Consider the following 27399-nt stretch of genomic DNA (forward strand, 5'->3'; position numbering starts at 1 on the left):
AATTAATATTCCTGGTCAAGATTTTTCATTGGTAATTACATACTGGTAATTACACCATTTTCTGTGTAAAAAAAAAAAGTTGACAGAAAAATGCAGACTGATAGTAAGTGCTTAATTAGGTGGGCTGGTGAAAACAAGAAATGTTCAGCCTTTCCACCTTTGAATTCTCCAGGCTGCCTGACTTCCCAGGGAAGCAGTGGTTTGTGCATTAAATACAAATCAGTTCCACTGTGAATGTCTGGAAACTCTTGGAGCATTGCTTTGAAATAAAACTTGATTTAAAACAAAGTAAAACAGAAGAAACTTTCGTTTTCTCCAAAAAAAAAAAAAAAAAAAAAAAAAAATAAAATTAGTTTTTTGGGTTTTTTTACCCCCTCCTTTTTTCTGTTTTTTTGAGTGAAAACAGATGTGGGGCTTTCTGAAGTGAAAAAATGTCCCAGGGGAATGGAAGGGAGTTCTCGTAACTAGGGTATAGTTTGCATGTCAAGTTGCTTAGGCTTGCCTATATCAGAGATTTTGGGCAGCTGTGGAAATGAGATTTTACCTGACTAGTTAAATGTTGTATGAGAATGTGTCTGTCAGATTAAAATGGGAATTTTGAAGACTATATACTTGGAACTAGATTCCCAAATTACAGTATGACTCTGGGTATTAATTTCTAGTTACATTTCAAAATATATCATCATTAATTTATTATGCTCTGATAGTCAAACAGCAAATAGTATGTTTAAATTATGATCTTGTGATACATAAAGAAGATTCTGGTAGTTACTCATTTCAGGAGAAAAATGTAATTTTAAACAGCTGAGCAAAAGATGTAATTAATTATAAATGGTTTGAAATTTTGTTTTTATTCAAGCTTTGAGAATTTTCTACCCAAATACGAATTTAATAATGAATAAAATAAATTGCAGATTTTTGCCCATACAGAATTATTTGCATGATTGCCATCTCAATATGATATTTTTGAAACATCATAAATGTCTGTATAAATAAACTGGGTTTTTTTTTTAGTTGTATGTATATTGGCAGAGAATGAAATGGACTGGGACAGAAGGGTCTTACAGTCTACCTAAGTTAATGTACTTAACTACTTTTCAAATTTAGGCATAAATCTCTCGTTTGGTGAGGGAAGGTTTTCCAAGAAGTCTATGAGCTTTTTGTAAACTGTTTGCTTTTAGATTATATTTGACCTATAAGCCCACAAAATGCCTTGTATAGTTGTGGTGTTAGGTTTGAATGCCTAATAAAAACTCATTTATTTTAGGCCTGAGTAGTCTGGGTAAACGACACTGTATGGATAAGAACTAGCTGATAGCTTTGCTATTATTGTTGCCCGCATAGTGAACAGAGTAAACAGCCTGCTTTTCCAGGGATTGATTATCTTTGCAGATACATGGAGTAAAATTATGCAGCATTATAATTATTATATTTAAAAAAAAAAAAAAGAAGGAAGAAATAGAAAACGCACTGAAACTTCCAGTTTTGTGCTTGGATTATGTTAGTTCTTTAGCTCTGTTTATAAAACTAAGAATTAGTATTTAATACAGAGAAGAGGAACAAGGAGACACTCTGAAACAATGATTTATATCCTGTCAGATGTCTTTGTTTCAGAATTTTAGAGGTGTATCCCTTTTCTGAGGATAAACAAATATTCCTTAAATGAAATTTTATTGCTGCATGGAAAATGAAGTGAGATACAAGTGTTGTTTGCTTACTTGCAACTGTTTAGTTCCCAAGATCTCTTAAAAATTAGACTTACCACCCAACCCCCTTTCATTTGTTATCGTTTTGTGTATAGATTACACTTTTAAATTAAAATATACATCTTTTTGAGCGTGAAGATTTTTCAGCATCTGGAGTCAATTTGCTAGAGTAGGGCATTCTTTGTAAGTCAAATGTGAGATAGCAATCAGTCTTTTAACTCCATAAAATCTGTTAAAGGTGACATGGGGAACATAAAAAAGTGTGTATGTGGAGAGGGCAAAGAAGATGCTTGACTATAAAAGGAGCAGTAGCGATTTTTACCCCTACTTGAAAATTGTACTTATAAGATCTTACAGACTTTCAAGTCTTCCGGGACATCAAATATAGCTGAAAAATAAGTAATGCGTATGTATTGATAATATTTGCAGCATTTGTTTCTCTCTGAAGACTGTCCAATTCATATGATAAAATTCTTTTTCTGTTATTGTTGCCAGTCAGAGGTGATACCACTATAGTCAAGTTTTTAAAATCAGAAGGAAATGTACTTTGCATTTAAATGTTCCATTTATTTGATGTGAATAGCTGCAATACCAGGAGTTAAACTGACTGAAAGTTGTTTCAGGATTACAGTCGGGGTCACTAACTTCTATATAAGCAAATGCACAAACTGTCTGGAGTGGTTGTTGTTTATCATAATTTTTGAGATTCCCCTGTGAAGTTCTCCAAATAAAAAGTGTAAATAGAATTACATAATGTAGTGGTATAAGGAAGACTCACTACCTTAAAATAATTGAGCTTTTAACTGAAAGATATTGCTCGAGGGCAAATCCATTAAGACTTACAGTGGACAGATTCCTGTGCCGAAGCATAGCAACTATACCATCTGTATACTATGCTCTTTTTAAACAAATATAATCAGTGTCTGATTATCACTCCCCATTTCCTTGTGCTTCCTTCTTACGCAAGTAATTTATTTTACTTTCTTAAACAGGTTGCGTGGATGCGATAGGACTAAGAGCAGTAGCTTTCTGAAGCTCTAGATAGATCGTGGTGTGGTGTACTGCAGTGTGTGTCACTTTGTACAACATGGGGGCACACCACTCTATTTCCAGAAGATTACTCAAATAAACCTCTCTTTCAGAAGTATTAGGTATAACTGAAAAAGGAGCTTGGTTTTCAGGTATGCTGTTCACACAAAGTGTGATGTCAAAATACTTAGCAAAGTATTTCTTATTAGGAGTTTTGTGGTGGTAATGCAAGAAATAGTGAAACAAACTATATTGTTAGAAAAGTTACTTTCTGTCTGATCCTGAATTTAATACGAATTTGTTGTCCATTTTAACCGGGATTTAATACATAGTTTAGATGCAGACCCATCGCTTCATGTTGTTCTTAACATACTTTTCAGTTTTTAAATATAATTCTTTTTTTTTTGGTGTCAGATCTGGTAGATATGCAAGGTGTTTGTGAGAAGGCCATAAGGATAACATGAAGAAAACTTTTAATTTTGACAGTGATCTAGCTTGCTGCATATGTTTGCATGAGGGGTAATTGCATGCAGTGGTAAAAAAGTTTCTGAAGAGGGTTCTCACTAGACTAAGTAACCTGAAAAAATTGATTTTTTTGTCCAAAAGAGTGAGCATGTCTGGTCTTTGGACCAGTATAGCTCTAGAAACTGAGTTGAGAAGAGAATATGAACAAGTGTCTGGGGCTTGTGCATGAGTAATCCTGTCAGATCCTTTGTACTTGACTTGCATTTGTATCTGTTTCCCATTGTTTGTTTCGAACATTTACAACAAGATTTCCTTATAAGAATGACTAGATGTTCCAAATACATTTAAAAAAACCCCACAAACAACCCCACAACAACAAAATACCCTATTCCTCCATTCTTCCAAACAATTGAAATGGCAGCTCATAAGCTGTCAATATATTTAGCTTTTGTTTGGTTGGTTTTTTTTGTGTTCTACTGTGATAACTGTAATGGATAATTGCTCTAATCCGAAGAATTTAATGGTTGATTACAGCAAATAACGTCCTTTCAAGGGCTAAAGTTGCTAGGCCTTTTTCTGCCGTGGGAGCAGTAGTAAGCTTAGAATTTAACTTTAGTCCTTGTATGCATAACCAAGTCCCTTAAAAACAGATAATGAACAGTCAGTTCTGAGGTATTTTGAAAGTAATAGAAATGGTTGAGCTGGAAGCAGCTATGTCTTCCTCAGCAGCATTGATTTTAAGGAAGAGTAATTGTAAGGTTTTAAAGCGAGCAATAGCAGCTTACAGTATCAGGATTAGATAAAGAAAGGAAGGATTCAGCCAAGACGGAGAGGAAAGTGTGTAAGGCAGCAGAGATGGAAAATAAAGGAAAACTATGAATGTGAAGTCCAGCTGCTACAGCATGTAGCTTTTTGGTGTATTTGAGTACCATTCACCGTTTCCTAACCTTTCCTGACACCTTAGCACACTGGAATTAGCTTGGCTTTACATTGGGTGAGAAAACTAGGTGGCTGCAAGGGTACTTCAAGTGCAGGAAGAAGTTGGGAAAGAGGCAGTTGTACCAGTTTGTACCAAACCTGGCACGATGGAGGCAATTGTACCAGGAACCCAGACAGTAGCTCTTCTTTTCTTCCAGAAGAAAACACCTTTTTTCATCTGCTTTCTTCTGATTTGTGGGATGTGGAAGGGAATAGTGGTAGGGGAACAGTTCTGTTTTGTGTTGAGGCTTTGGGGGAGTCTAGAATTAGCTCCATCACGAGGAGGGCTGGTCTGGTGTTGGCGCTTCATTGTGTAACTGGATGGGGTCTCTGTTAGAACAGTTAGTTTCAAAGGAGTTAGGTTAAATGGGCCGTTTTCTTACTCGGATTCTTACTAGGATTCCTTGCATCCTGTTGGGTATTTGTAGCTGTTGATCTCTTCTGGGAATCTGTCTCTTCCATAAATTTGTCTAATCATTTTTGAAACCATTTATGCTGTCAACATCAGGAGTGCAAGAAGTGAGTTTCATGTCTTTATGCATTGTAAAAGGATGTGCTTTGTTTGCAGCTGTTGCTGATCATGTTCTGACACTCTCTGGGAGGGAAAAAAAAGAATAGTAATTGAAAATACACAGCATCTTTACAGTATTCATAATTGATAAACGTCTGTCATTTATCCCATTACCTTTGTTTAGACCTAGATATCTTAGTACTTTTTAGTCATTCGCACTATACCCATCTTACCCTTTCCCGATCTCTTTTAGTGCTACTATATCCCTTTTGCAAGTAGTAGTTGAAATACAGGTGCAACCTTAATTTTTAAAGTGGTATAATTATGCTTTTTGTTTTAGTCTCTGTTCCCTTTTAATAATTAGTAACACTTTGTATTTTTTGATCATTGCATGACAGGCCTTTTACTTCCTACTGGGAATCCTAAACATTACAAAAAAAGAGAGACTTTCAAATTAAGGATCAAAGGCGTGAATCTTTTTCTCACACATTTATTCTGTTGGTTCTACCACAGTTTGTTTCTCCCACTTAGTTTTTATGCATGCTCTTGAGTCGTTGACTAGGTCTACTGAATTGTTTTGTCAGCTCTTGAACTGCATCTCTTACTTGTTTGTCTATGAAGTGTGTATCTTGTAAATTTTTTACTGGGGCATATGTAGTGTATTCTGCTTTAAAACTTTCTGAAAGCTCTGAGAGATGCATGGGAATACCATGCATGTGATGGTTTGGGTTGATGGTAGCTCCTGTGTGGTGCAATTTTAAAGTAACAAAAGCAAAAGGTGTAGCTTCAGGCAGTCTGGGGCTGAGCTCCTTTACCAAAAGGTAAAAGCACCCCAACCCCAAGACCCCCCCCAAACCTACCCAACAGTCCCTTAAATTTGAAAGGGACTTTTCTTAATATCAAAAGCACTAGTGGATCTAAATGGCTCCTATTTTCTTCTGCACAGAAATTGAGCATAACTGGAATGAAATGATATAATTAAAATAAAGGCTGTGGGGAGTAGCTGTGGGTGAGATGATTCTTCTCTTAAGGTCAGCAGACAGCAGCTGCATCATGTCCTCTGCATCCGAGGCAGAATTTGTCACAGTGGTATATGGTCTGTGTGTTTTAGTGGTTTTGCCTAGTAGAGTAATAGTAGTGATTTAAAGTGTATTTTTGTACATTGTTGTTAGTTGTCTGAGAAACTTCCGAGAAGGTTGATTAAAAGTATCAGTTTTGTTTTTATCAGATTAATTTACTTTTGCCAATAAGCATCCGTGATTTTGTATATTGTGGGGTTTTTCCCTCTACCACAAAATTTAGAAAACATTACTACATTTTTTTTTTACAGCGCAGACTTGGTCCGTAATGTTTTAATTAGAATATTCTAAACTTGAAAAGTTTTTTTTTTCCATGGAAGTACCTTTGACTAGCTATTCAAGTTTAGGCAGTAGGTAAGGGGCAAGGGTTTTTTTAATGACTTCAGAATTAGTTTTGTAATATATTCAAGTATCAATCATAAAAGTTTGAATTGTCTTTGTTGTTTATTGGCTTATGACAGCAGTCTTTAATATCTGCTGGTTGTGGGGACAATGAAGAAGAGAATAATAAAGCATAAAAAACAGTCACCCACTTGGAACACAAACATTTATTACAATCAGACCTTAGAGGATGATGCAGGTAGAAAATTCACCCATGGAAGGATGACAGAGGTGTTTGCCATACTCTTCTTGCCTGCAAATTCATTCATTTGATCATCTTGCCAAACCAGACATCTAAGCTGATTGCTTTGTTCATCAGTAGTGTGAAACTAAAGTAATTCTGTAGTCATGAGGTCATTATCCTAAGTGTGAATGAAGAGGTGGGCATGACTGCCATCATTCTGCAACTGGGCATAAAAGTGTTGTGTTGATGTGGAGGCTGAGTTACAGAGAATTTCAGCTACCCAGCAGAGGATATGAGTGTATTCTGGCACTTGGTGGTCAGAGAGCAATATTCTCTAAAAGCCCCAACCCCTGAAGAAAAGGAAGTTCATGTGAGTGTCTCCTCTGGTGTTCTGCTAGTTGAGACGTTCTTTCTCCCTCCACATTGAGTTCTTCGGCTGAGCTCCCTGCAGTCCAGGAGGCACAACTGTTTTCTGTTAAACTTGGTTGCTTAAGTTAGTCTCAATCTGTCAGTGAAGCAAAAATGATGCCTTGTGATTAAAATTAGCAAGGCAGCTTCAGGTTAAGTTTCTAAATTTGTTCTGGACAATGAAATTAAAATCAGTCTTTTGTTGGGAAGACTGTTGTTGGAAAATATTTGAATTTTTTATTTGTAATAGTAGCTTTAGAATGCAGGTGATTTGCCTATACTGGAATGTTCTTATACTCAATATTTAAAAGCTAACAAACTGATAAAAGAAATAAAATTGTAGTGGATAGAAATAAATCCATTTTACAGTTTCAGCTACTGTAAATGATCAGAGCTGTAATACAAGAAAGATGTATTCAGGTATATTATTGTTCACTGAAATCCCTGTCTATACATATATTCTTTTGTGCGTCTGTTAAACATGATCTTAACATGAAGCCCTTTTTCTCCTAACTCAAAAGCTTTCTCGAAGTTGATGAATACCATACATAATGGTAAGTTATATTAGAATCTTTTTCAGAGGTTCATTTATCACAAAGGGTAGCCTTTTGTGGAAAAGCCTGATTGAAGGTCTGCATATTCTATGGATTGGGTGAAATACAGGTCTGCAGTGAGTCAATTGTTCAGTACTTGAGTGAAAACTTTGTAGATTGCCTGCAGGAGCCTGATAGGTCAATAGTTCCTCAGTTCTCTTTTTGTGATCTTTTTGTATGTGCACAGTAAAATGATAACAGTTTTATTCCAGTTCTGAGATTCTTTTCTTTAATTTTGTGAATAGTGCTTCTAGCTCTTCTTCTGTGCTCCATTCATAGGTGTGTTATAGTGGTGTCTACTCAGGCATTCTCCCACTTGCCTTCCTGACTACTTAAATTACTACAAGTAATGCATGTGAAGGTAGCCTTGTTTGGTCCATTCTTTGTTCTGACAGCCTGATGCTGCCCATTTGTGTCACTGATAACAGTACTATCAGTTTCAGAGGGAGCAATATTGAATCTTTAATGTATCTAATTGCTGTTTCCCTTTAGTAGTCAGTATTGGCTTTGTAGCCCTAGTACTGTATGCACTCATAGCCAGTGGAAATGAAATGTATCTTACTAAATTAGAAATTGGTTTACTTTTTCAAGGTTTTTTGCGTTTGTAGAAAACAATCATAGCTATATTCACAAGCTACTGAAAGATTTAGGTGAGAATATTTACAGATAAAACGCTCTCATGAGGCTAGTTTCGAAGATGATCAAGTTTATTTCTCAATGTGATATTTAATTGGTGTCAGGTGATCTGTTAATAAAAATTGGATTTTTTTTTAATCTATCGGTGTCAGCAAAACAGAATGATTTTCTTCTTGCTGTACATGTATGTTGGAAGAGCAGTGCTGTATGCATTGCAAATTGTATTGACTTGGAGTTCAGTGTACGCAAAAGAATTTAAATGTTTAAACTTCGCGTGATGAATTTCTTTGCATTTTAAGCTAGGAATCACTAAGGTTTAATAGGACTTCTGCTTTTCACGCTGTTGGAGCCATGAATGGCATCATTTAGGCAGCTGTCTGTAGTGGTGGGTCTCTTAATAATTAAAAATTAATATTACATTAACTCTATATTCATAGTCTGCGTGTGGTGAGAAATATTGAAATTTCTCTAGATTTGCTTTGCTTTAGTAAAATAGGTTTAGCTTTTTTCCTTTTGATGTAGGGTTTCCCTCTCACTCTCCCAGGTATACAGTGCTCTGAACCAGCTTTGAGATGAAGGAAAGCAAGCTCACCATTTTTCTGAACAAAAATAAAACATCTGAAGGGTATCTGACAAAGTGTGCTGAATTTGGACTTGGTGAGTTTCTGCTGTTTTATAAGCAGAGCCTTTTTGCTGTTTAATGTTGAAGAGGTATAGGTTCACAACAGTACAGAATAGAAATTGATGGAATGCCATTTGTGATGACTTCTTTCCACATTGCACTTTTTTAAAAAACTGATTGTGTGTTCCTAACTCCAGCATAGAAGTTAGAAAGACTTAGAGGAAAGTAGCTACTTAATGTTGTATGCTTTCTTGTAAAGCAATACTAATGCTTTGTATGACTCATTATTATGGGGCAGCATAATACTAGCTACATGTTTGTTTTAGAATAGTGTTTGAGTGTTTGGACAGGATTTATCATCTAATCTAGCCAGTTTTTGGGGTGATGTTGGTGTTTTATCTACCTTCCCATGTTTCTCTAAATAAGCTTTAAAGTTGGTCTTGCAGGGTGGTTTTTTTTTGTTTGTTCGTTTCTTTGGTTTTTGCATACTCTTTGTTTTGGCAGAAGCATATACATGGGTGAAATCAATGACGGTAGGAAGAAATTTGGATAATATGAACAGCAAGCAAAGATCTTGCCATGTATATAGGATGAAAATGAAGTATTCAAATTGAGATAAATATTATATGCAGGAAGATCATTACTCCAACAACATATTCAGTTTATAAATCTCATAATGCTGAGGACTGTAAGAGACATCATCTGTAAGAGTTATGATGGAGACAGTGTATCAGAAGCTTGTTTTGTCATTGCACTGAGTTTGTTGGCTGCACATAAGCAGGAAAATACCTAAAAGAAAAAAAAAAAGTGAGTTTTGGTTTGAGCGAAGACAAATACAGGTTCAGAGCAGAGAGGTTCATTTGATAGTTACGCTAGTATGAAGGTGATGGTCGAAGCCTGTCAGTTAAATTTGGTGCTGAGAAAGTGTTAAAGAAGGAAAGATGATATCTGTAGTCTTGAACACAGTGAAGGGGTCAGTTAAAAAAAGGACTAGAAAACAGAGTCATGCAAGCTGCATCTTTCCATATAGATACCTGTCTTAATAGAAAGGAGTCAAGACAAATCAAGGCAGAAGTGGCAGACTGCAGTTTTGCTGGTAAGAGACTTAGTGCTTGGTGCGCTGTTTTTCAGTCTTATGGTCAACTTCTTATATTTTTCATGTTTTTTTTAAAGAAACTTGTTAAAAAAACAACTCACCGAACAAAACAGAAAAACTGCAGTTGAGAGGTGTGAAGTTTTCACTGCCGTTTGCTGTGTGATAACTTTGTGCTTTGCCCTTCTCAGTTTTACTCTGCACCTTACAGTCAAACTTTTCTTGACTTGACCTTGAAGTCTCATCTCTTCTGCATAATTTTAATGGGTGTACCACTGGAAAGCAGGAGGAGGGGGTGCAGACATACATATCTCATTATTTTATGTTAGAGCTAGCTGTAAATTGTCATGATTTGCTGTAGCCTTTCTGTGGCTACTTCTGTTCTTGCTCATTCTGTCTTCTGTTTTATTTGTTACTGCTGTTCCTGTTTTCAGGTTTCTGTTTTCGCTTGTTCCATCTTAGGCTAATGTGTGAGTTGCAGTGAGGAGAGTCGTAGCACAGAACAGACATCCGTCGTGCCAGTCCCACTAGCACTGTGATCGCCTTTAGAAGACAGCACATTTCCAAAGACACTTCTCAGTTCTGTAGCCTTGGCCTCCGCATCAATGCAGGCAAAGTTTAGTATACATGGTATGAGTTTTTTAACAAGATAATCTAAACTAGACAGAATCTGTACTGAGCATGTATCAGTTAATTTTTTTAATTTAGCCCAACTTGGGCAGATATTTGATGGTGGTGTTAGAAAGGCATCTGCCTGTATTAAAGCATAGGGAAAGCAGTGCTTGGCTAAACCATATAAATTTAAAAAAAGGAAGAACAAGAGAAGGGCAAATTACAAAGTCATCCTGAAATAGTTCCTTTATGCACATTTTTCTTTTCAGAATATTGAATAATGGAGTGTTATTGTTCATAACACATTTCAGTTATTGCAACCTTCAGTGTAACTACCTGTCCATGAGTTTCTAGAATACCACTTTAAAGCTTTAGTTGTTGCTAATGGTAACTATGTGGAGTCTTTCAGGAGTTTGCGCAACAGCTATTCTCTACCACCAGAAATAGCTAATCACAACAGAATTGCTGTTGTTATTTGTTAGCCTCTATAATGGCCCACTTTTTGAGAACCCTGGCTCAATCAAGCACCTTGCAGTATGCCTTCAAAGACACCAACTTCAGATCAGTGGAATCCAAAAGAGAGCTTCTGAAGTATCAGCTCCTGTGCAAGACTGTATTATGTTAACATCTGATGTGTATGCTTCCAGTGGCTTGCCATTTCAGCACTGAGATAGTTTGCTGTCAGAATGGTTTGAAACCATGGTAGGTTTTCAGAGATCTCATGCAAACACATTAAGTTCTCCTTGGAAATGATTAAGAAATGTAGATCATAAGTGTCATGCTCCTACTCAGGAATACTCATTTAGCGAGCCTAAAACTACTTTGGTTTCAGTATGTCATATTAAAGTAACTTAGACTTGTTTGTCTTGGCTCACCATGACAAAAGTGAACGTCTAAATAAAAGTGAAGATATTTGTCTATCAGTCATTTCTATCTGTCTAACTACTTCTTCTTGCAAAGGTCTTTCTGTGCTGTGACACACTGAACTGCAAGTCTTTCCTGTAGTTCTGAGCATATGTTGCTCGGATATGATCATGGAGCTCCTTTATCTTGTTGCTCTTATTCTAGAAAAGTACTTCAGAACTTCTGAATCAGACTAGAATTAGTGTAAAATTCTTAACGAATGTGTCTTACTGAATAAAGCTAAATTAATTATATATGTGAACCTTTAACAGGCAGTTATAAAGCATCTCAAAGTTTTAATGTGGGAAGTAACATCTGGAGGAAACAAAAAAGGTTTGTACCTGTGTTATCCCTGTCTTTCACTCCCCTGCATTCCCTCTCCCCAACCCCACAAAAAACCCACACAGTTTTAACTTTGCCGTGGGACATGGTAAGAAAAAGATTGGAAGAAATTCACTGGGGCAGGATCCATTCCTCAAGCTCAAAATCCATACGTTACAGATTTCTAGAGGCTGGGAGAATATCTGAGGAAAGTATTTACGTTTGCCCTTTTCTTGTGCTTTTCCCTGTGCAGCTGCTGTTGGTTACTGTTAAAGATGGGTAGCTGGCTTAGAAAAATGGTACAGTTCTCCCTGTGTTCCTAGTCCAGTATGCTATTTGTCTATCTCCTTGTGTCATGTTCAGATCTCTCCTTTCGGAGAGCAAATTCGCATTGGCTGGGCTGTGAAAAATAAGGGTTTGAGCTCTTCTGCTGTGGAGGGCTGTGGTGTAAGATCTGTAACAGCTTGGATTAATTCAAGTTAGGAGCAGGCACACTCTGCATCAGGAAGCTGTAACATTTCTGGCAGAGATTTAGGCAGTTTTGAAATCTTGTATTTAAAAGCCTGCCTGTGGAAATAAAAGTATAATTGAGGACTGTATACTGACTGATCTTGGTTTAAGCTACTCATGTGTTGTTTCGTATTAGTTACCCGGTATGTGTATTATTCCTCACTGTCAGAATTTATTGAAGAGTGAGTTCTGTAACCGTGCTGACATCTGTGGTCATCAGTGAATGTGAAATCAAGTATAAAATAACATTGCTCACTGTAGCAGGTGGGACTAGCTGAAGAGTAGACCGTTTTGTAGCTACATAGGTCAGTTCTGGTCCTTCACCCCCGCCCCATTATTGAATACATTTCTAAAAGACTGTAGGTAGCTGTATGGGAATGGGAGTAGGCAGGAGAGATTGACTAAACATCTTTAGCCAGCTAGGCCATCAAGAATTTGGAGTTAATTTTAATGGAGTTTGATAGCAGACTTCAGGTCTCTGCTTTTTTTGAAGATGATAGAACCTTGTTCTTAGACCACTGATTCATCATATAACATTGCCATGCTGAATTGCATTCCTCAGTTGTATGAAGGTTCTTTGTCGTGCATTTTGGTCTTTGACTATAAATCTGGTCTATAGAATATTTTCAAAGGGAATAATTACAGCCATCTGTCTTCTGTCAGTAGGTATGAAACTAGACTAGTTCCATTTTGAAAATGTGTGTACCTGTATTTTGTATCTTCCCTCCTCCCCTCCACCCCCAGTGGTTTGTACTCTTGGGGTACTTGGAGTCTTGGAGCTTTTTTCCTTCTGCCTCCTGGAGAGGACACAGAATGCCCTCATCAAAGGAGAGCACTGACTGTTGATCCGTGGCAGAGGCTGCTGTGCCTCCATCAGAAAAGGACCCCCAGAAAAGGGAGAAAAATGCTGGCTTGTGATCAGGCTGCAGATCAGTAACTATAATTTCTGTGCACTTTAGAACTGTGAATTTTTCCCCAAGTCAGAATCTTGCAGAAACCTATCTGAGATTGAACTGTACCACTTTGCTCATCAGCGGCAGGAAAACAGCTTGATTATTTGATTCTTGGATTTCAGATTTCATCATAAAGGAAACAGCTTGGCCCTATCATCCAAGTTATAGTTTTGATGTCTCAGATGAATTGAAATGAAATATTATTGCTAGCTTGGCAGTTTCAAACGCAACTTTATTCTCTTTTTAGGCAGCTGTGTCACAATAACCTGGTTTTATTTGCTTGTGTTTCACATTAGATTCACTTTATCCTACATCCATATTACAAAATAACAAATCGTGGGATATTTCTTCCACTTCCACTATTAACATTCTGCTGGAATGGAACATGTTCTTTCCTGTGTAACTAAGCTGCTTTTTTTTTTTTTTTTTTTTTTTTTTGTTTTGGCCCCCCCCCCCCCATGTTTAGTTACTAATTAATGGACTGTTTCATCCAAAGGTGCTTTTTCATTTTGCTCTGTATAGGGAGTTGGCACGGTTTTAGGGGAGACTTTTTGAGATCACCAAGGAAGTAAAGGTGCTGAAAATGTGTATATAGGATCAGGCTTTGTAAAGAAGTTCTTGTTCTTATAACTCAAAATTTCACTTTTTTTCTGTGAATTCTACTACAAGTCCCTTCGCAGTTGTTGTCCCTCTTCCCCCACCCCCATCCCTTGTATCCTCCCCCAAGTAAGAAGGTTCTGCAGTTCTCTGCAACTTTTTTGGGGTTGCAAGCTTATGTTTAAAAAACATCCTCTTTCACCATATTCTGCTTATTCTCTAAGTTTTGGCAAAATGCTAGATTTAGCCACCTCTGGTGGATATCTCAGATAAGTTCCTCTTTTTTGCAGTAGTTGCACAATTTTCACGTTTCTGACTTAGAAAATACAGCTTTATGGTAGGGAGAACATTTTCATAGTTTTCTAAGAAAGCAGTCTACATGTTACGTCTCTTGATTTTGGCCCGCAGTAAGCTTTGAGCCTGTTGTCCAATTTCAAACAAACTTGGTGAAGGAGTCTAAAATACATATGTTTCTGTTGTAGGGCTGGGTAGCGTATGGCTACAAGAGTAAAACCACTGCCTGGGTTTGTCTTTTGCTGAACTAGGCAATCAACAGCATAGAATGAGAAAGTAAGGGAACTGAGTAACAAAGGGGGCTGCAGTACTAGAGAATAAAAAGAACTGAGGATTTCATAGCTAGATACAGAAATCATGCTGGGAAAGCTTAGTATATTGATGTCATCTGTGAGATGCAACACTGTTGAAGACCAGAATTTAATTCTTCTGCTCATGGAACTGCTTAGTTTTGAGATCACTAAAATTGTTCTGTATGCCAATTGGTGTTTATGGTTGCACAGCTAGTTCTGACTTGAGGCTATTTTGGACTGCACTTTTCCTGAAGTTTTTTTTTTAATTTCCTCTACTTTCTGCTTTGTCATTGATTGTCAGCAAAAACAATACAGTTTTTTCTAATCTGCATTATCTGATGTGTTCCCTGCTCTGTAGTACTTCCCTCCTGTGCTAAGCAGGCAGTTATGTGTTGTCCAGAGATACAATGCAGACTATATGTGCATTTTATCTGTCAAAACCTGAAACCATGTTCTGTAGATGTTAATGGTGTTAAGCACAGTCAGACTTTACCTGAGCAGTGTTACATGTCCATTTCCTCCTGTGGTTGGAGAAATGTGTTCTGTTTAAAATGCTGAAGATTGTATTTAACCATGCAGTTTATGCCTCTGGCAAATTACACAGTGCTGTTCATCACAAGCTATAGCTATTTGGCTTTTCGGTAATATGGGAAGGACTTGAAGGCAGTTTGTTTGTTTTAAACATTAATGTGGTTTATAGTGATTTGTTCAGGCTTTCATTATTGTGCCTTCCTGATCCAGAAAGTGATTTATCTCTCCCCCAGCCCCAAAAGGACAAGTTGATACGTTTGAGACATTTTAAATATGTACTTTCTTGGCTTTCTATTATGATATGCACGTAGGTTTTATACAGGTTTGGGGTTTGTATACTTTTTATTTATTTTTTTAATGGTGTAAAGTCCAGCATTTATTTGTATGTTCAGCATACAGCTCTTTCTTTGAATGCTTGTATGGAGTAATATCTTGGTTGTATGACTAGTTCCAGAAGGTGCTTGTACTTCATGTATTAAGTAAGGTATTGCTTAATAGAAATACTTAGCCCAAACAAAGTGTGCAGATAGGTCATATTTGTCCTGTATTTGCAACAGCAACAAAGAGCAAGTGTTTCTAGAACTACTACTGCTAACAGCAAGTAATAGCTTACCTCATTCCATTGGCAAACTAGTTTGCTGCTTGTATTTCTTTTGAAATAGTTTTGCACCCTCAATTTTACAACTATCTGTTGTATTCCAGAATTTTATTTCTAGGAGGAAGAATAAACCTTATAATTAAAATAGAAACAGCAGAAGCTCTGCAGTTATTAAATATGTAAGATTTTGAGAAATTAAGGAAAAAAAATCTACAATAGCTTTAAAAATTTGCAGTTGTTTTACCTTTCTGGCAAAATATCTTTTGTCTTACTACTTTACTTTCGACTGTCACAAAAAGATTTGTTTTCTCCTTTGTTATCATTGACATTTTATGAGAGTGATAGCATTTGTGCTGATGAGTTCTTACGATTTAATCATAATTGTTCTGATATTTAATTACTATTAAAATTCACAGTTCCAGATAATTGCCGGAGAATCTAATATTTTTCAAGAATTTTTGTATATTTAATTGTTTTAATGCATTTAAAATGCAGAGGGTTAAAAATCTCATCCTTTTAATTAATTTGGAATCTTTGATTGAAAGCAGATGGAAAAAAAAATAAAAATTGCTAGAGGACCTGGGTTATATTTCAGTTTTTGTGGTTGTATCACTTTTAAGAGTAGACTCAGTAGCAAGGCTGTTTGTTAATCATGTTCATTTTGCTAGTGTATAAAGACAAATCTAGAACAGGATCCATAGAATTTATAGGTAGATGAGGCAGATGTAATTGGAGAAAGGTTATAACAAAGTGAACACTTAAAAGATCTTAACTGATGCTAATGCTATAACTGTAGATTTTTGGGATGGTGACCAAAAAAAAAGGGAAAGGGAGGGAAAGGTGACCAAGGAAGGTGTACTAAATGGAAAAAGATGTGAGGGTCAGTAGAAAGGCAGAGCAGGTATGGAGTTGTTCTGTGATGAAGAGACTGGGGAGAAGATGACAAGAATTCACTAACATCAGTTAGGCAGGAAAAAAAGGTGTTGTTGGAATGTGTCTTCAGCTGTTTTTCCATATCTTCTTTCTCTACTGGGTCTGGCTGGTTTTCTCTTCCACTTTTCTTGACAGTTAATAGAGGCAGGGAATTTAAGATGCATCAGTGTTTGCATATTATGTATGGGTTTGGATGATGATAGTCTCCCTTCACTGCCTGTGCTCAGAGGGATTGCTGGGTGGCGAGTGGTGTTTTAACATTGCGTATCTTCTTATTGTCACTGCCTTCTTCAAATCATTATTTGTATGAGTGACAAACTAGCTCCACCCTTTGCCTTCTAACTGGCATTTCAGTTCTGTTGCTTTTTTTGATCTAACCATGTTCATTCTACTTCTGTTTACTCCCTGTGGCACTCTTCCTCTAACTGCAGTTCAGTGCTACCATGCTTGATATTCCTTGGCCAGCTGACAGCTCACTTATCTAATGCACGTGGAGCCTAACGGTTTCATAGACAGGTACTACTTCTTGTCCTGGGCTTCTGGTCAGTAGGGATTTTTCCCCAACCTATATAATGAACTTTACCCTGCATGTAGATCAACAGAAGTAATGGCTTCACAGAGGGGTATGAACTCTTCCTATTTAAATTGCTAATGTACAAATCTGACTAGTGTTAACATGTTTAGTCATTTACTTGTTGGCTGTTCTAGCAGAAATGTTAGTCAAGCATTTGTAGATCACGGATGGAGTTTTAGTTTGTGAATAAACGAAATGCCACCAGTTCTACCAGCAAATCTGAGTACCTTGTCCTCAGACTTGCTGTCAATATTTTTCTGAAAATACACAAGCAATACTTAATTGCCAAAATTACAGTTTTGAATAAATATATGTTGTTTGGAAACATTTTACTTTAAAGTTAAAAAGTATTTTTCCATTTGTATTGTGTATGTTCAGTTACATATTTATATATCGTTCTTTATCTACTTAATTTTACAGTAATTCATTGAAAGAACAAACTCTGACAGCAGACTCAGTTGAAGGCAGGCATTTTAGCCAAAATTCCTGCTACTGTTAATATTTGAGCAGTTTGTAATGCACATAAATATTTGATTTATCACACATGTTTTACAAAACCTTAGAACTGAATCAATCTGTGTTCCCTGAACTGTAGAATGTCAAATGACGAGAGCATTCTTATCAATCAGCATGGTTAGAATTTCAATACAGAGCTTTCTGCATTATGTATTAAGTGATCTTGTTTGTCTTGATTGATTTTCTACTGCATATTTACATGGTTACTAGAAAATAGAGGGAGGGGGAGAGAGAGAGAGATGCATGTAATTGTTTTTGTAATTTTTTTCAGGTATTTTTAGCAGCAATGATGTAGCAGTATCATTTCCAAATGCAGTATCTGGCTCAGGATCTAGCACTCCCGTTTCCAGTTCTCATTTACCTCAGCAGGCTTCAGGCCACTTGCAGCAAGTGGGAGCTCTATCACCTTCAACTGCGCCTTCTGTAACTACTGTTGTTGCTGCAACTCAGGTAAACTATCACGAGAGTTTAAGATAGCAAACCATATTATTGACTTACTTGTTTTTGATGTTAAAAGAAACAATAATTTGTTTGGAAAATAGGTTGATAAACATTGTGTTTGTTATGAAAATGTTCCAGTGTCTAGAAGTTCCCCATATGATTACATAGTCCCATCTTTGTAGAGCACATAGATTTTAAAAAATGCTCTGTGGAAGTGTGTAGTAATAGTGACTATGTTATGGCTAGCATAAATGCCAGTTACAATTCATCAGTGCTCTAACTAACGTCTGTTGTCAGAACAATGTTGTAAGAAAGGATTTAAGAGAGGAAAACAGTTTTGCACGTTTCATGCCAAAATGCTGGTATTAGTTAAAGAATAGAGGTTTATTTGGAAAATTTGATGAATGGATCATGAAGGCTAGCCCTGGCAGAGGTGACCAAGGCTGACATCTTGATAGCAAATGAAAGTTGACATATGTGCTATAGTTTTGTATTTGAAAGGTCACACAATTTAAGACATATAGTTCCTGTTTGATGGTGAAGGGATAAGGGAGGCATTGGGGGAGTGTGGAAGGGTGACATAGTTGAAATAATGAACCAGAAAATATATCTTTGTGGTAGTACTTGGTATGAATTTAAGTTAGGTAAGATTTCATTTGTCAAGGCAAGAAGAGAGTATGAAGTTATAGCTGTAGAAAGCCACCATGATTAGAGTGCAAGTACGAAGGCATACTGTCCTGGACATGGTGGGTTTTATGCTTTGTGTTTCTTGTATTCATCATTTTCTGATGGGAATCTGTTTTACGATTAATGTATCAAATATATCTTTTTTGTGTGTGCATATAAGCAATCAATTTTTAATTTATAGAGTGTACAGTGATTGAAGATAGTGGACATAAACCTGAAGAATTAAAATCAGGCTTTATATGTACATACTTGTGTGTGTGTGTGGAACATGCATGTCTGTATAGTACGTATATATAGCAGAAATACTATGTGCAGGCCAACATAGAATACATTTCAATATCAAATAACACTCTGTGGTTATAGGTGGCAGTTCATATTTTTACATAATATGTTTGGACTGGTTTCCTAAAGAAATAAGAATTGCTTTATGCCAGTCAGTGTAACTTCAGTCTTGTAACTTTAGAATCTGTTGGCCAGTTCCACCCAAAATTGCGTGACATCTGTGTTGCACAAAATGCTATAAAATATTTTAAAGAAATTAATTAAAAATGTGATGCTTTGGTGAAAAGACAATGTAGCTTCTGTAAGGAGAGGGTTTTGTTTTTTTTTTTTGGTGTGGAGATAAGGGGAGAGGTAGTGTCATAGTTTGGTAATAGATTAAAAGATTTAAAAATACCCACACAAGTAGATGCTCAGTTTTCACAGTGGAGAGGTTTACCATGACAGCCTTGGAAAATTCAGCCTTGTGGCCTTTTGTACAGCTCAACATACTAATAAGTGATCTAGGAAAAGGAGGAGGAGAAGCTATGTTTGCTGGTTATGGAATGAGCTATTCTGAAGATGAGCTGTCACAAACTGCTGAAAGACCTCACCAGCCTGTGTTGACAAAGTGGTAAGGGGGTAAATGAAGTTGCTGTTTAAAAGGAAAAGGCAGTTTCTATTCAAAACAGATAGTTTCACTGTTCAGGTAGCGAACAGTGGCAAGGAACAGAACTTTTATAAGGAATGTGTAAATAGAGTAGGACTCTTGGACTGAAAAAGAGACACCAAGAAGAGACAAGACAAAGGTGTTTAAAATCACAATTGACGTGGAAAAATTGAGTAAGCAAGAATTGTGCACCGTCACTTCTGTTTGTTAAACGCTGTCAGAGGACAAACGGATTCAGTAGGCAATGGGACAGAGCCCCTATTTAGCAGGCAGGAATAGAAATATCACAGGATTTTTTTCTTCATATTGTTACAAAAAGCTGATGTATACCCTAGGAGATGCACTTTCTCTTAGCGTGTAGATGGATTAGAGAGCCCTCCATAGGTTAAGTACTTAAAATTCCTATTCTTCCTTTGTCTCTGTTTTTGGGGAGATGTGTCATGTTTGTGTTTTTGTTGTGTCTTCCTCCATCACCCATCTCTGGAGTTGCATATCTTACCTGAGTACCTGTTTTCAAGTGGTCACAGATTTACTTGTCAGGATCTCACTCAGTGGTACAACCATTTATAGAGTCTTTTGATTCTGAACTATAAAGGGAGATTCCAATGGTGAGAATTTCTGGTTAACAGCCTCAATAGGGCTGTCTGTGTTTGCACAGACAATTAATGTAGTCTTATGCTGCTTTGGTGACTCTACAACTACACTAGGGTAACTAGTGCCTGCCAGTAGGAAATTGGTAAAGGCATAGTCTTTGATTTTTCTTATATCAATGGTGTCAAAACATAAATTTGAACACGGCCCTTCCGACATCTGAACTGTTATACAGGCACTGATATTTGACCAAACATCATACCTCAGATAAGCTGTGTAGCATGACATGTCTCTTAAGTGATGCTCTACAACCAAGGCACCTGTATTTACTGTCCCAATCTTTTTTCCCTTCTGTATTCCTGTCTTCTCCATTTGCAGTTAGACTGGCGCTTTTCCTTTTTGTTTGACATCCAGTAACATCCAACAGGTTACTGCCACCTTTCTGGTTTGGTGTTTGTTCTTTTTATTTTGTTTTGTTTTTTTGGATTGGTTTTGGGTTTTTTGTTTGTTTGGGGTTTTTTTGTTTTGTGGTGGTTTGGTTCTTTTGTTTTGTTTGTTTGTTGTTTTTTTTTAACCTTGGTAGTTTACCAGTTTTGAGAGAAAGTTCCTACAAAGCAGCTGTAGTGGCAAGAGGTGAACAGTCGTTTGGCTTTTAAGGTACTCATTCAATGGGGAAAATGAGTTGCATAGTACTTTGTAGCATGGAGGAGAAAGAAGATAGATATCTATTATGAATTTTAAAATACTAAGTACTTTTCGTGTCCTGGTTGTGGTTTAGGATTGGTGCTACTTCTGTCATTGCACCAGCACCATTGATGCTTTTTCCCAACTTTCAGGATTTGAAAATACCAAGCAGGTCTTCCTGTTGGAAGTGTCTTTGATTCACACTAATTCATAACGACCACCTGTAATGTGCCTTTGTCTTCCTGGCCTCTGGGGTCTTTTTCAGTTCATCAGATCCTTACTAGTGTTTGAAGAGACTCAGTCAAGAGAGCCTATTCTACCTTTTCCATGCAGTTATCATAAATGAGTGATTACACTTTAGGTGTTAGGGTTTACTTGGTTCTACGAAGTTTCATCAGAGTGCTGAGCTCTTGTGGATATATTCTCAGTGTTCACCCACCTCTTGAAAGTCTTCAAATAATGTTGTGCTAGTATATTTTTTGTGTAGTATTCTAATTAAATCAGCCAAGATTCTTGGTGAACATACAGTGGTTGTAAGTTAAGGTAACCTTGTGCCTCTATAGCAGATAAAAAATAAGATTTAAAAAAGCAGATTTTATTTAAACTATTAGTGAAGAGAGCAAGTGTGACCAAACCTTGGTTGCTCAGATGGTTGCTCAGGATGGCAGGCATGCAGTTGGAATAGTACTAAAAATTGGAATAGCCTCAAAGGTGTGCTGCTAAGGTGCACTCCTCTGAGATTTCAGCTGTTAAGTTTTCTTAGATCTTTATTGGGAGATAGAATTACAACTTTGGGAACATCATGAATTTGTCATTTTTGGATGGATTTTTTGCATCCTTTCTTTTTAAAGCAAGGGTGTTAAGAAATTCTAAAGAGAAAATCTTGGAAAACAAAAATACTTCCATAGAGGTAGTCTCAAAATTGACTTGACTGTTTTGCTTAGGAGATTATGGTAGACATCTAATACAGCAGATTTTGTTCTTAGTATTAAAAAAACTTGGAAGCAATTGATGGCAACTGCCCTAAAGTGAGAAAATGAGGTAATACTACTGTGCTTTTTTGTTATTTTTTAATAACTGCTATGCCCATATAAAACCCCCAAGTGCTGCTTTTTCCTTCAACAACTAAACAACGCTGATTTTAAAGCTTAAAAAAACTCCAACAACTTTAAAATTCTGGATTTTGATTATTTCATTCTATTGTCTGTTATGATAGTTCCCATACTGTGGTTTTTATTTGTTTGGTTTTTAAGACAAAAGCACAGTATGGGCCTTGCCGTAATCACCTTTTCTTTTGCGTCTCATTTTCTTCTCTCTCATGCCACTCATTATTTTTATTCCAATCTAATAAATCCAGAAGAGATTATTAGCTTGTGTTCCATGCTGTGACATAACTGAATTTAAATGCTGGTGTTCCTCACCAGGTGGGAATCAGTGATTTACTAAAAATGTGACTTGTTGGAATTGCAGATTTTTTTTTGCATCCTCTTCCTCTTTTTTGTATGTCTTGTGCATAGACTCAGGTAGGTCACACTGCCTAATTCAGTGAGGCTTTATTAGCATAACAGTACATTTAACAATTGCACGGATACAGGAAGAAAAGGGATACAGGAGAGAACGTAGAACCAACACAGACATTTGCTCCTTGATGTTTGTTGGTACCACCGGTTTTGCATCTTACAGCTAATTACTGTATCCCATGCTACTGTCTTTTCTCTCAGAAGCCTGTCTTCAACTTTTGCATGAGTATCAATGTGTGCTCTGTTGTGGAGAAAAAAAATCACTTTTTTGCATTTGGATTTTTGTTAAGCCAAGTCACAAGTAGTACCACTCTGAGGTCTATGCTCAGTTTTTATCTCAAAGATTTAGTTATGTTTCATAATTACAGCAAAAATGTTTGTCAGCCTGTTGTGTTGTTTTGGATGTGTTTTCTGCTCATCAGGAAATGGTTGTTAGATTAATTTTTTTTTTTAAATTTTGACTTTATATATTTAACATTTTATAATGAAATGTTTGGTGCTTGAGATTGAAATTGCTTGAGCTGTCTGTTCTTGTTGATGATTTAAATGAGTGAAATTACCTAGTAGTGCACTGTGGCCATTTGTTTTATGGGTCTCTGTTCCAAATACAGGATGAGACTGCAGAAATGGGAGTGAGGGTTTTTGACTGGGTTTTCTTCCAGTCATTTATTATTAGAGCCATCTCTAAGACTATATTGCTTTTAGTAAAAAAATGCATTTAAGTATCCCGTAATCTCATTTCAATAGTATTTTTAGTGGGAGTAGAAATGGTATGTAGTGTTTTGGTTTTTTTAAGACATACAGCATTTTATTTTAAATGTTTGTAGCTCACTGACTCTTTGGTGCTGATATTGTGTGATTCAGTAATACAAAGTCTTTACAATGTTGTAATCTCAGTTTATTCAAAGTTTTTCAGGATTTATTCTTATTCTGGAAATTTAATATGCTCAAACTGTGACTTTGTAGATAATTTTTTTTTTCTTCTCCCATGCGATGGTGTCTGTGCTCTTAGTGACTCCAATAAGCACATCTGCGAGGCAGTTTCAAGCAATATTGCACATACTTGTCACTAACCTGTTTTACAGATACAGTCCAAAAGATTATTTTGTAGGACAGGGAGAAAAATGGTTTTTGCCGGTAGATTCCTCTTTCTTCTTTAAGCTGTTTTTCTTCTTCTGCAGCTTCTGTTTTATTTCCTTCCGAAGTTCCCATCTCTTACTTCATTTGCTGTGCTTCCTTTGCCTCAGAAGCAGCTAACAAAGAGAAGGAAAAGGACAAGAAGTATCTGTAACAGCAGTCCTTATGGCTTGCACAGAGACAGAGAAACTGAATAGTTGCTGTTTGTTACTCTTTTTAGTCCAGGATTTATTTGTGATGGCATGATAGGTCCGCTTCAACATAGGGTAAGGAACTACTGCCTCCATGGTGGAGATGTGATAATTGGGAATGTAGGTGCTGCTACTCAGTTGCCATTTGAAGTGAAGTAAGTTTGCTTTTATCGCTTCCATTATCCCTTCTGAAGTTTGTTTGGCTTTACGCCCCTTAGGAGCAGTAGAAAACCAGCAAGGTTTTCTTCAGCATTCATACAGTGGTGGCTATCCTCCTTTCATCCAGCTTTTAGAGGGAGATAAGGCTTATTTTTCCAGTAGTTTTGGAGTTATTTGTTAGCAGTATAGGAATGTGAAAGCTCGGGAATCTTGAGGCCTTTTCAGATTCTGAATGTAGGCCACCTGGTGTTTCAGACACTTCTCTTCTGTGGTGGTGATTTTCTCACTTTCTTAATCAGTCTAGTCCCTAAATTTGTATCTTTCTAGTCCCCTGTTCTTTCTCCGTATCACTAGTTTACGCTACTTTTGGCTTTCTGTTTTAGTGGTTTTTTTTCCTTGTCATAGTTTAAGTTTGCGTATCATTTTGTGTGCTATGAAGGGAAACGTTCTCTTTTTTTTCTATTCTATCATCCACGGGAAAATAAGTGAAAATACAGGAAAAAGGAATTCTGTTCTTGGTTCTTGTCCCTCTCAGCAGAGAAGTTCGGAACACTTTTGGGAGCAATCTTATTTTATACCTTCCAAAACAGGATTGTAATTATGAGGAATTTGAGAGTCTACCTCCAACGAATGATCTTTGCTGAAAATTCAAATTAAGAGGGTTTTTTGCAAGTCTTTATTAGGGTGACTTGAACATTTTCATAGGACAGTATAAACACACATATTTGATTGATGCTGCTGCTGAGTTTGCAGTTGTAACCTCAAAGTACGGATCTCTCATTCTCAAATTCAGCAAGGGCAAGCAAGATACTCCTGTTTTGCTCAGAGAAACATACTCTGTTTTCTGCCTTTTTTCCTTTTATTTACCTATTCAGATCAAATTAAACGTAAGGAAAGGAGAGTTTCAGGTTAAGCATCTGAATTTTTGGGGGCTGGCAAAAGTATAAGTCCATTTAAGGGAATTTTCTGTACCATTCTCTCTATGGGTACTGTAGAAAATGTCAGGTTTATTAGCTGTCAGTGTTTAATGCACTTCTCTTCGGGGTGTACAGTGAATACATACAAAAAAGACAAATTGCTCTCAGTTCTAGGACATTCCTATGTGACACTCTCAGACTTTAAGTAACCCGCACTACTGGATGGTTGGCTTCATAAGTGAGCTTCCTGCTATGCTCCCCAAGGTACACATCATATCTGAATGAATTTAGATATCTGAAGAATTTAGAATTTACATTACCTTTAGATTGGGGCATTTTAAGACTTAAAACTAGAGACTTGGAAATGATACCAACAACTTGTGTAAGCAATAATCCTTTCTTGCAATGTAAAGTAACTTATCCTAATTATGGTAAATTACATTAGACATGTAATCAGAGATATTTCCGTAACTTAGGAAGACCCTTTTGCTCTTTTAACATTTTTTCAGGTCACTTCCTGAAGTCTGTTTCTTACTATGGAAATAGTTGAGATGTTAAATGCCAGAATAGCTCTTATGAAGTCCAGAGTGCAGATAGCATAGATTTCTACTGCTTATCTGCAAAGCTAGTACCGGGTGGGTGCCTTGTGGAGAAAACTCTCATGCTTTAGACCGGTCATTTATGTAAAGCATAGACAGCACTTACCACAGTATGTTAGTACATTGCGAAATTTCTCCAAAATATGCTTCCTCTGGTAATCATGCCATGAGGTCATACCAGTCTTTTCCTTTTGCTGATACTAATTAACTCGATGTAATCTAGAATTAAATGATCTTTCCTGCAGATAAACAGTATGATTTGTAGTTGAGTTTGTGGTCAGTTTGGTTGTATTTTCTGGATGTGTCTTTCTAAGGATGATTTGTATGACCTTAAATATGTGTGGTAATTAAAAAGCGAATAAAAAACCATCGGAGATCATGATATTGCATGGTTTAAGCAGCATCCTTCCAGAACAGGGAAATCAAATCCTTACTGCAGTACTAGAATTATCTAATCAATAGAAATAGTGGATACATGAAAACCAATTAACGTATTTTATGTGACTATCAAAACACCTCCTGATGGTAAGATAGCTCAAAAGGGGTTCCTACCTACTGGGACAAAGGTAAAATATGAACATGGATCACAGACTGTTGGATGCTGAAATTACTCTGTTCTCCTTATAACTTAAGAAAGAGATATAAAATGAAAAGCCAGCACATCCAGAACAAAAAGAAATAATTCTTAATAGAGCATGTTGCTCATCCTTGGGACTCATTGTCACAGGAAATTGCCAGTGCTGATAGATTTAGAAAGTGTGCTAAATGCATCCCTCAGTATGTAGTAGACAGAGGGGTTTGGTTTTGTGGTGCAAGATGTCAGTGCAAAATAGTGACTTTCCTTCCAAAGCCACCAAACCATATTCGTGTCACAGCCACTTAAATGTAAGTCTTGCAAAATTAAAAATGTGAAAGAACCAGGCTAGTAAAGGCTTCTCCACCTAAATTTTCTTGTTTGTCACTTAAAAGCCGGTTTAATTATTTTTTACTTCTAGGCAAAACAGGTAAAAATCTAATTTTCTTCTCATTTGATCTAACTGAGGATTTTTGGGTGGGGGTGGAAGAGAGAAGCAAGGAGGAAGAATTTACAGCCAGAGGGAAAATTCCTTCTAACATGTGACTCAACTAGAAGAACAAAGGAATCATAGTTGCAAGTAATCTAGTATTTAGCCCAATTAAAATCTTTACTTTTTGTATTTTCCTCTAGCTTCAGTAAGATTGTCTTTGCATAGACTTAGTGCAACATACAGGTAGTCTGAAAGGCAGTTACATGATTTTGCACAGTGCTGCATGCTGAGACAACTGCATCAATGTTTCGGTCTAGCAATAAATGTTTTCTGCCTTCAAGCTGAAGCTTATTTAGCTTGGCTTATCTGGTGCTGCTGTAGCAACCATCAGTCTCCAGGCAACTGAGGCACATTGACCTCTTCGTTGAACTGAGTGTAGCACTACTTCAATTTAGCTGCCTGAGACAATAGTAATGGTGTTGAATGTGAAAAACGTAAAATTTTCTAGTCTGTATGCAATGGAAAGAATAAATAAAAATATTGAGATGAAAACAAATGTTCAGGTTTGTAAAAGATTTCAAGTTTACATGGTATATGCTTTGTTACAAGCTGCAAAGTTTGTTGCTGGGGCAGTGTCTTTATGGGCCTTGTATAAAATGTCGAGAATCTTGCAAGCATTTTTACACAGCAGTAATTCTGCTATGGCAGGTGTTTGTTTGATGACTTAGATAGTAAAGACTTTTGGGCTTCATTTAGAAAGTTAGTATGTCTGTGTTTTTGAATAAGTGGCTGATTATTATTACTATTTTTGAAATTATAGATGCTCTTGAAAGTAGTTACTGTTCTTTCAGATCCATTGTTTGCTGTATTAAAGTGTCTGGCTTTCTTTAGAATACTCATGTGAAGAAAATAAATTGCTATATGGGTATACTGTGTTTGTTTCCTAATCAAGTCATTCTTTCTGCTAGTCAATATGAGAGCGTAATTGTGATTCCTGATATAGTGGTTAATGTTCTTAAGGAAAACAGACTCTTGGGTAAGATACTGCTTTCATTGTCTATGTAGAGCACATACAGGTTAAGTGCTATGAAGATAGAGGTAGATGGAAAGGATGGAGGAACAAACTTGAGGTGAAAGGGATTTGTGTTGAAATGATAGCTCTGGTTTCAGTTAGGTTTGTGGGGGAGGTGGAGAAATCACAGAGTCTTATCTCCGTAA

At 36.7% G+C, this 27399-nt stretch overlaps 1 protein-coding gene across 1 annotated transcript in view; it reads left to right on the plus strand.

Moving 5' to 3' along the window:
- Positions 1-27399, plus strand: part of LOC104400319 (protein AF-10-like) — a gene marked incomplete at both ends in the record, with an annotated part of 89498 nt that overhangs the window by 55480 nt on the left and 6619 nt on the right. The window contains one exon of the mRNA XM_010019853.1: positions 17592-17770. Within this exon, the coding sequence (XP_010018155.1) occupies positions 17592-17770 (179 nt within the window). The remainder of the gene's footprint in view (positions 1-17591; positions 17771-27399) is intronic.

Source organism: Nestor notabilis, unplaced genomic scaffold, assembly GCF_000696875.1.
Source record: "Nestor notabilis isolate BGI_N333 unplaced genomic scaffold, ASM69687v1 scaffold3838, whole genome shotgun sequence".
NCBI lineage: Eukaryota > Metazoa > Chordata > Aves > Psittaciformes > Psittacidae > Nestor > Nestor notabilis.